Source organism: Cryptotermes secundus, unplaced genomic scaffold (genome assembly GCF_002891405.2).
Source record: "Cryptotermes secundus unplaced genomic scaffold, Csec_1.0 scaffold343, whole genome shotgun sequence".
NCBI classification, from domain to species: Eukaryota; Metazoa; Arthropoda; class Insecta; order Blattodea; family Kalotermitidae; genus Cryptotermes; species Cryptotermes secundus.
In genome coordinates, this window is record NW_019729214.1 from 1162327 (window position 1) to 1173064 (window position 10738).

Below are 10738 nucleotides of genomic sequence, written 5' to 3' on the forward strand. Positions count from 1 at the left end.
TGCAGTAAATGTAATATGTGATAAAGTACAGAATTTTTAATCCAAAATACAGAAAAATTTTAATAGTTTATTAATAAAAGAATTACTATAAGTACAAATTTCTTAACTTTAAACAAATTATAACTCCCACAGTATCTGACGTGTGTGCGCCTATCTTTCATTGCCTGGTGGCGGAGTCGTGTTCGTAAAGTTCCTTGAGGTTTGTTAAGATGGCACCTAAACCTAAGCCTAGTGATAAAGCAGGTTTGTAATTATTTTATTACTTTATTAGCTACTAAAATTAATAATTTGACCCCGTTTAATTTGAGTTTGAGTGAATAATGATTATTAATAAGATCAAGTCACAATGAAGTGTTCGAACATTACGGCCACGAGGTCTGCGCATATCTTTTAACGCCGCATGTCTGGTGTTAAGGTTAATGAAGATGAAAACTTTGCCAAAAAGTAATTATACAACAGTGCGTCGGCGAGTCTCGATGCAACTAGGATCTTCATGGTAAAATTTAGTTTGTATCGACGCGCGTATTATAGCATGCTGGATGAGCACTTCACTACGTATGCACATGGATAATGTTCGCATGTAATATTTGTAGACATCCTTTAATCGCAAATTGATAAAAATTCAGAATACATAGGTGCCTGTATCTTCCCCTCAGACACTCCCCTAACATCTACTAAACATGTTATGCAGATTGGTGCGGAGTTTAATTTTTTTCAAGTTGTGTGTGTTATTATTGTTCATTATACATTTCTACTGAGTGGCAGAGCCTCATTCATCTGGAAAAAAATTATCAGATCTGCAGAAGTGTTAAGAGTTTCACATAACAGTTGGAGGAAAACTGTATTGTAAATAATGATATAAGTTAAAGAGTGAGTCAGTTCCGGTATATTTTTTTATGTGTCTGGTTACCAAGTCATGGATTGTTTGCAGGGAACATTTTGTCAGTTGATAATTGACAAGTGTACAGTTTGATTTGGGGATATTGTTGGTGTATGAACACTTTTAGCCTCTTCTTTCCACTCATTTTCTCTGTTTATATCAAAATTCCAAATGTTTTGCCAGTTCAGGTTGTTGTGCCCCAGGTTATTAATGGGTATGCTTTATCCTAACAAGGGGTCAAATTTATGTTTTATTAATTAGAAAATAATTATAAGTTTTATAAATTTAAATACGTCAGGTGAACCACAAGTTGGAAACCTGCTGGGAAGCCAGAGTTGAGACGCCATACATTCTTTAGCCATCCGGTGTTGTACAGTCTATAGAAATTGCTGACAAATTAAGTGACAACACGAGGCAAGTCTCGCCACCGCACAGTTTGCTGACTTTATTGGTTTTTGCGCGAGCACCTTTCCGTGATGTTGAATTTTGAGGGGCTCGGATGGGAGGAGCCGCGAACACTCTGACTTTAAGAGCTGCTCAGAACAGTCGCGTGGTAGGAAGGAGACGCGATGGAGTCGGATGTCTTCCTCTTTTGTGAGCATGAGTACTTGCCTGTGTTCGAATCACTGATGGTTGGCAATATATGATTCTGGTTCATTGATTTTGGTTGGTTAATGGGTTCTTAGGATAAAATTGGTTAAACTATTTTAGTGTATAAACCTTGGAGTGTAACAGAGTAATTCTGAATTATTGAGTGATGGTTTAGATACCAGTATCTGGTTTAGTAATTAAGTTTGGATGGTAACCATTTGTATTTATACTGGCATGTTGGTTTGAGGCGGTAGATAATGCTAATCATGTGAGTTTGGTGATTTAAAGAAATTTGAAAGTGCTCGTGCATTTGAATGTTTTGTTTGTCAACATTTATGCAATTGTTACATATAAAATGATAGAATCTTGCACGAAAAGGCAAATGATCTTAGCTATCACATTTCTAGGAGGATTGAATTTGCTGGTTCTTTTTGTGGAAAATAACTGGACTTCGGGTAATGGTAGAAACCATGTAGCAGTAGTGGACAAGAATTCAAGTAATGAGAATAATTGCTGGTTGTACAAAAAGTTTGAAATAGTAGAAGCATGTCATCCTTGTACTGAGTTTTAAATTACAAGTAAAAGTGTTGGTGCGTGTGTTCCTGCACATTTCAAAGAAACCTTATCCTGCAAGTTGTCTGGGAAAGTTGTAAGTAGAAGATGCGATAAAGTGACATGGTTGGAAGAACGCAATTTCCAGCTGTTTGAAGGGTTAATGTTTATAGTGGGTGTTATTTGAACAGCTTTTGTGTTCACACGTCAGAGAATTTTGGACCATCGGTTGTTGAGAAGAATTCAGAGACAGTTTGCCAGTGGTGTATAAGCTAGTCCTTGGAAGTGGGTTAAAAATTGTGCAGATTTAAACTAGAGTTTTAAAATTACAAATTCTGTGAGTAGTCACAGAAAAACTAGTACAAGTGAACTGTAGAGAGAAATTATTTGAAATTATAGGTTCTCATGACAAAGACTTCTCTGTGACAGAAGTAGCAATGGATGAACTGTATGCGCAAGTATTATCAGAACCAGTGGGAGGTTTCATTGCAGTCCCATTGGCGACATTGATTACATTATTTACTTTGAAATATTGTAGACAGAAAATTATTTGACATTTGTTCTGAAGTCTGGCCATAAGCCATCATTTAATGTTAAGATATAAATTTTGGTGTTTTGAGAAAGAAATACAAAGTGTTGGTTTGTATCATTTAGGTTTAGCATATTATGGACAGTTAAATTGTAGGAAGTGTAAAACGGGTATAGTCGAAGTTTGTGTATGAATTGATAGGTTGTTTGATGTACTGGTGGTTTGTTATATTATATATTACTTTTGTTGTTGTTTTGAGAACTCGGGTTGTTTGATGTACTGGTGGTTTGTTATATTATATATTACTTTTGTTGTTGTTTTGAGAACTCGAGTTAATTGTGGATCCCCCTAGTGCAGCATGTTTTCCAAAGCACAGGTTAAGAGTTATATACAAACGTCCTGTAGGGTGAGTACAGTCACTGACCCATATCAGGGCACAACAAATTGGTGGTAGCGGTAAGATATAAGAAGAAATTTTTGTGTCGCAATTGTCGTGGCACAACACAGTTAACAATTTTTCCCCTTTTTAGTCATGTTTATGATTGTAAGCTAACGGTGCATATTCAGTTCCTAACACAGCAGCAGAAGAGTATAACCAGTTGCAGAATGTGTAGAATCCAAGAACTGGAATCTTGAGAGAAGTAAGTGGATAAATACCAGTGAGACTTTCAGTCTATGCACAAATCATTCTACACCTTCCACACTCTCTTAAGAACACAACATAACATAGCAACACAAGTGAGGATTGCAGTCAAGTCAGTGCTCCTTGATAATTGGGAGGCCCCAGGTTAAAATCTCAGTCTTGAGACTAGCTGTACTGACGTTTTTTGTGGTTTTCATCAGGCAGATGATTGGGATAGTACCGCCAATTAACTATTCCTGCTTCCTTCCCTATCCAGATCATTCATTAATTGTGTCATTTGATGCTGTAATAAAGCAAGGAAAGGTGGGTGACAGAATGTTTATGGGACAAGAAAATAACTCAGTGACATGTTTGCAGTAGAACTCAGTATGTATGCAGTAAATAAACCAGATACAAACAATGAGGCGATAACATGCACAGTGAGCCAGTAGATTTTCTGTAGTTACCATTGCTGTTGGTGTGGTTGCAGTTCATATGCATAACTAACAGATAACAGGGCTAAAATCAGTAAATCAAAATAGACAATCAGACTAAGGGTTAGGAATAAAAAAATACAAACCAAGGGGTCTAGCAGTGGTGAGAGAACAGTAAAAAGGGCCAAGAGAAAAATTTAAAATCAAAATGCCTAGACACAATTTGGAACTACACTCCACTCACCTCACAGCCCCAATCCACAACATATTTGTGTGTCTGCCCAGGAGTCCTGATTGGTCACTGTGGTCACCAGATAAAAGAGGGGCTTCTCAAGCCAAGTAACAAATGCATTATCATTCTTCTCTGTGCTTGCAAACCCAGTTAGCATGTAAAGGAAGTAGATTGGCAGGAAACATCAAAATGGGGTAAGGAGAGCATGGTGTCTCAAGGAAGGCATCAGAGGTCGTTTCATAAAGTAGAACACTCTGAGCTGGAAATGCACAGTGCAGTAGTCTGAGCTAGTCAGTAAATAACCCATAGACATACAGTAACATGGTAATGAGTAATTTTGGTGCATGTAATTTTGTATTGGTACTTATTTAAATTTATTGTCTGGCAGGTAAGCCTGCAGAGAAGAAGACAGAGAAGAAACCAGAGAAAAAGACAGAGAAGAAACCAGCTGCAGCACCAGCAGCTGCTTCAGCATCAACTTCTTCCACTGCGAAGGCTGCAAAGCCTGCTGCAGCTAAGCCACCAACAGCACAAAAAGCAGCAGCTGCCAAACCTGCTGCAGCCAAACCCACTGCGGCCAAGTCCCCTGCTGCAGCCAAACCCACTGCAGCAAAATCTCCTGCTGCAGCCAAACCCACTGCTACAAAGCCTGCTGCTGCTGCTGCCGCTAAACCTGCTGCTGCCACCACCAAGCCTGCTGCTGCCGCCACCAAGCCTGCTGCCACCAAGCCTGCTGCCGCCAAGCCTGCTGCTGCCAAATCAGCAGCAAAACCTGCGAAGTCTGCAGGGAAACCTGCACCCAAAGCTGCTGCAAAGGCTGGAGCTAAACCTGCAGCAAAACCTGGTGCAAAGCCTGCAGGAAAGGCTCCCGTGAAAGGAACGGTGAAAAAGGTTGAGAAACCAAAGAGAGATGTTGCTCCAAAGTCACAGAAGGGCGGAAAAGTTGTTAAACCAGCACTGCAAAAGGCACTCAAGGCTCAGAAAAAGGCAAGTTTGTACATGTAAGCTATGTATTTTATAGCTTTACTATTCAGGAATTACTGAATGATGAATAGGTGTGGGAATCTCTTTGAAACATCGTTGAAAACAAGTGAAACACATTTCTGACATTTTTGACCCTATTTTAAGTGTGAAAATTGTTTGTCATCACTACTAGAAAAGGCAGAGTATATTTTGTTCCCATTCTGTAGGCTACCAAGGGTGTACATGGAACACGTGTTAGGAAGGTGAGGACTTCTGTTCATTTCCACCGACCTAAGACGTTCCGGCCTCCAAGGCATCCAAAATACCCAAGAAAATCTGTTCCAAAAAGGAATCGGTAAGTTTGGCATACTTTTTTTTTTCTTTACATGCTGGGTCCATTAGGTCCATAATGATTGTTGACAGACTGAAATCACCAAAGTGTATGCAGTTGTGATTGTACAATAGATGAAAGTCTGTAGTCTCTTCTTGTTCACCGTGCTTCCTTTTTGATTTCATGCCAGCTATTGTTTTCAGTAGCTGGCTGTGCCATCTTGTTCTGGGTCATCCTATAGATTTCTTTAATTTAAAATTTTATTCTGAAGTTCTCAATATCCTTGTTCTACCAGTGTATGTGGTAACAGATCTTTAATGATAATTAATAAGCAAAAGTATTTTTGTTACTATTAAATAAGTTCCACTTTCAAGTTGTTTTTGAAGATTAAATTTTTAGGAGTGGTGGCTGGTTTCTAGCATGATATGTTGAAGCTTTGTCTTTTGCTTTTAGGATGAAACATAACTTGTGTAACCGTCCAGCCCTTACGTTGGGCTCCACCTCTTCTCTCTCTAACCGTCCTTACCTCACCTTCACTCCCCCCCTTGTTGATTGGTTAGTCACGCATTGTTCGTCGTTCCTCTCCTTCTTTCTTCTTCTTCTTCTTAGTTTGGGCGCCAGTAAGCTCAGGTGGTGTCGGCTTACAGTAGTCAGAGGTTTATTTTGGAAAGGGGGTAAAGGTGATAGTCAACTAGTTCAGCTGTGGGTAGAGCTGGGATCCTTCTCAGAGCATTTGCTAGGGCCTCGCTTAGGACGGGGAGGGAAGTAGTTGGTTCAATGCTAATTAACACTTAAACACTGTGACCATTTATTGCGATCAGCGCTTCCCTTCACCTGATGGCACACACAGTCAATACAAAGGATGCTTATATGTAGGTCCATGTCTAGCACAGTCCTGGTATAACGGACGTTATTATTACAATTTACACTTTCTTTAGCACTCTGAATTTGGTTATACAGAACAGCGAAAAACACAGATTTTGTTCCGAATTAAATACGAGTAGGAGGCACTTGCGACTGTTTGGCAACTNTTACGACGTGCAGGACCTGTCAGTGATCGAATTCTCAAAGTTTGCCGCCGTGCTACTCACAAGCAAAATTTCTCAGAAAAAGCCACAGGGGGTGTTTCCTGTGTAACATCAAGACTTGGAATAAGTCCATTCCTGAAAACAAGAATGTGACTATGTCCCACTGGCTTTGGTATTACTTGTTACCTGCACTTAATATTTATTACTGATTATTCTAATTATTAAATTGGTGAGTGACAGTGGAGCGGTTACACTTGAGAGTATGTTAAAAGATTGTGCTACCATTTTAATATTTCCACTGGAGAAATAATTTTGTTATTTGCCCAGGTAGAAGTCATATGTACTTATCCCACAAATATTAAAAATGTTATATTTTAGCATCCTGTTACACTGATTCATGTCCATGGTTTATGCTAACCATCTTACAGCGTATACACTCTTTCACATTATTCTTCACTTCCACACTACATGTTTCAGCACTAATGTGCCATCCTCAGTTGTCTTTATGCACATTAAACTATTGTACTGCATGCCATGATGTCTTCATTCTAAGATGACTAAAATCTGTATTCGTCATATATGTCGATGAATTCTAAATAATAAAACTTTTCAGGTTTCATCCTATGTCGCACTCAAACACGTGAATTATGCCAATCCTCTTTTATGTGAGCATTCTTCCTACATACATTTGTGTATCATGTTCTGTGTTGTGTTTTGCTCCTGTTACTGCATGCGTTGTACAGCAGTTACCACTCCAATAGTACATATTCTGCTTGTTGACATATCCGGATAGGTGAAAATGTGCCTCATCACTAAAGAAAACGGGTGCTTGAAGGGTTAAAGTTTCCAATAATGTTTCGCATGCCATTATTCGGTTCTGGAAATCACGTGGTGACAATTCATGCACAACAGCCATCTTATAGGGATGGAAATTTAGATGTTCGTGAAGTATTTGGTGCATTGAACGACTGGATTTGTCTAGGGCGACTGCATGTTTGCGAGCGGAGCGCCTTGGAGATCTCAAAATCGACTGTCGAACTGCCTCCACATTTTCTGGCATCGTAACAGTCCGTTGTCGTCCTGATGATTTTTTCACCACACTCCCGGTTGTCCTAAAGTTCTCTACCCACAAAACAGTCAGGAACCGGACCTCTGAGCTTAATTCCGAAGTGAGTACGGAGCGCACGCTGCACCGCCACATAGGAATGGTTGTTCGAAAAACAGGATTTGACAGCAAACACACTGCTCACTCATCCACCTCATGTTTCCTACTGAGGGGTATTAGGCAGAAACTTCCGCAACTGCTGTGTTCGCTGAGCCTATCCCCACTTACCTGCAACCTCCCCTCCCTTCACAATGTGTCTTCACAAAATGGAAGTTTCTGCGCCCCATCCTGTATGTATAACGCATTTCTGGCAGAACTTGCAGCTAGTAATTGTTCTTCATCCGTCTTCCTTTATTTCAACATTGTTTTCCCCTCTGTCACTACAGCTGCAATTTGGGCCTTGGCCTACCTCTATGAAACACTCTGTTTCACTTCAGTTTACTAGATCTTAGACATTCGGTAGGACTCCATGGGCGGGTAATCATCTCATCACAGGGCCTCTACCTGTACACAAACACAAACACTAAACATCTATGCCCTGAGTGGCATTCAAACCCACAATCCCAGCTTCCGAGTGAGTGAATACAGTGCATGCTTTAGACCGCTCGGCTCCCTTGACCTTATTTCAACATTGGTCCAAAAAAACTATATTTTTTGTATGGCATTCAATTAGTCTTTCAGTAATGTGTGATTGGTGACCATTCATATGGAACTGGAATATCCAGTTCCTGGAGAATTTGAAATAGCAAGAAACACTTGTTTTCATGTGGTACCTCCACATAATCATGTTGTATGATTACTGAACTTTTACTAATAGACACACTTATGGTAGGTAACCATAAAAAAACAGAATTTTTAAGTACATCAATACTCCCATTAAATATTTCTTTGGAGAAATATGCATATCAGTGCTAAACTGAGGAAACTTACCATCAAGATACTTGAATTGATGTCATTAGCACTGAACGTGAAACCTTAAAATTAAGAACATTAAATGGGGATTCCACTGTAGTATGTAACATGGAAGAGAACAAGATACTAGGACAGTAATTTCTTGTAGAAATGAACAAGAGGATCATGTGAAGCAAGAGAACTGTACTTATCTTCATTTTATGGCTTGTGTTTTAAAAATAGTTTTCATGAATTCTTTGTCAATGGTTCTTGACAAACTAGCAGAATGAGAATAATGGATTTTCATGGCTGTCTGTGGCAAATGACATGTTAAAGCCGTGTATAAATTTATTTGTACTACTTTTCTTTGCAGCTTGATAAATTTTATATCAGGGCTCCTCTGGTAATAGCTGAAGTAAATAAATATTTTTAACATGCTACTTGTATCAAGACTATTCTTGGGAGTAAAATAGGTCTCAGGAAAGGAGGTTGTGTCAGTTTGAATTGTATTATTCAGGCTTCTGCCAGACTTCTCTTAGTGGTTCTGAACTATTAGTTTCATTACCAGAAGGTTAATTTGGCCAAGGTTGGATTAGTATTTTGGTGTAATTGAATAATTTGTTTTGAAATGAGTTGTGACCATTTCTTCATCTTTCAGTATGGATGCATGCAATATCATCAAGTTCCCATTGACGACAGAAGCTGCAATGAAAAAAATTGAAGACAATAATACATTGGTATTTATTGTGCATACCCGTGCCAATAAACACCATATTCGAGCAGCAGTGAAGAAACTGTATGATATTGATGTGGCCAAGGTCAACACCTTAATCAGGTATATTTCATTGTATAGTATACAGTCAGGTACATTAGATAACCGGTTATGTGGTCATAGTACAGTAAGATGTTATATTCACTTGTTTTACATCACTTTTAATTCACATCAATTTTACATGTCTGAATTTCGTAACAAGTTCCTCTTGTTATAGTGGTGTGGTACCTTGTTGATATTTCTGTTATATTAAGATTGCAGTATTTATGATAAAAATAGAATTGTGTGTATATCTGTGATTTAATGGACAATATGAACTCCATGGCCTGTAGTCTGCAAGCAAACTATACTGAATGAGCGACCGCCGCTTGTTGGTGAAGTTAGTGCCAACTTTGTCGCATGGTCAGTGCAACAGATTCCCATGGCCATTAATCTCAGTTTTCTAGACCAGAGAATGTGCAAATGGGTGTGAAGATGAATAGAAAGGGTACATATGAATTTTGTAGAGTATATTTTACTGTGATTCATGCATGCTCATTTGTTGAGTTCACATTTCATTTATGTGGGGTTGCATTCTTAGAGGATTCGGATTACGCATGAAATGTACAGAAAAGTTTGAGGGCGTGAACTGTGCTTAAATCTTTTTTTCTTCTTATTTTTTCCTTCTTTAATTCGCTTAGTGGGGGGTGGAGTCCAGCTGGGTCCACACGGCACGGTGGCCACTGATTGGCCTATTGTAGCCTGCCCTGGGTGATTATGATGATGGAGAATTTGGTGGAATGAAGATTGGCAGGGGAAACCAAAGTCCTTGGAGAAAACTCACCCGAGCGCCACTTTGTCCACCACAAATCCCACTTGAACAGACCCGGGATTGAACCCGGGCCACCACGGTGGGAAGCTAGCAACTAACTGCTTGAGCTGTGACGTGGCCTTGCTTAACTCTTACTCAGAAAAATTGATAATGTATTGAATTTCTTGAAGACAGTTATATTTTGCTGATGAAATAATTTTTCACTGTCATGGTCAGGTAAATCATACCAGTTCCAGAATCTGAGGGTTGAAGAATTGCCAGGTCATGGTGGAAACTGTGTGACATTTTCATAGTGAATATATGGTGCACTTTATTACATGATCACAACATTGGACCTTTTTCTCAGAGAAAATAAATACTATTCACATACTTCTGGGTATGTTGCAAATATATGTCATCCAGAAGTTGACAGTTGAACATGAAACTGATGTGCCATTTAACTTCCAACTGGATGGCGATTCACTGCATTTCACCACAGAAACTTTCAGTGCCCTAAGTGGTAAATCTTATCTATCTTGATGGGGTGACATTGACTGATTATGAGGAACGCTTCAAAATAAATTTGTCACCTTTTTTTTTTTTCAAAACTGAAATATTTTTATTTTATGATTATTTTATGATTTTTTTTTTCAAAACTGAAATATTTTTATTTTATGATTATTTTATGATTATTATTGTTGAGGATCAAATTTGGGATTGAAAATTTAAGTCATTACCTAGGTGCCTGGAGACTTGCGAAAAGTGTTTTGCAGTGAAAGAGCAAAGATGACAACACATGGACACGCAATGAGGTTAAGAATGCGATAATCAGCATTCATGCGTAATACCGTATGCAAGACGCTCCGCTAACTAGGCCACGGGAGATGGTCATATGAGTAAATACACAGCGATAAGACGCAAGAGGTCCACCCCCAGCCACATAGAATACCCAATGAAAGCCTAACTTTAAGAAATTAGAACACAAGGGAGGAGCTATCTACCCCCTTGTCGTCCACGC

At 39.1% G+C, this 10738-nt stretch overlaps 1 protein-coding gene across 1 annotated transcript in view; it reads left to right on the plus strand.

Moving 5' to 3' along the window:
* Nucleotides 1–110: 110 nt before the first annotated feature.
* Nucleotides 111–10738, plus strand: part of LOC111865441 (transcriptional regulatory protein AlgP) — an 11737-nt gene continuing 1109 nt past the window's right edge. Inside the window, exons 1-4 of the mRNA XM_023853482.2 lie at nucleotides 111–243; nucleotides 4229–4827; nucleotides 5031–5158; nucleotides 8817–8993. Of these exons, the coding sequence (XP_023709250.1) occupies nucleotides 210–243; nucleotides 4229–4827; nucleotides 5031–5158; nucleotides 8817–8993 (938 nt within the window). The 5' untranslated portion in view covers nucleotides 111–209. The remainder of the gene's footprint in view (nucleotides 244–4228; nucleotides 4828–5030; nucleotides 5159–8816; nucleotides 8994–10738) is intronic.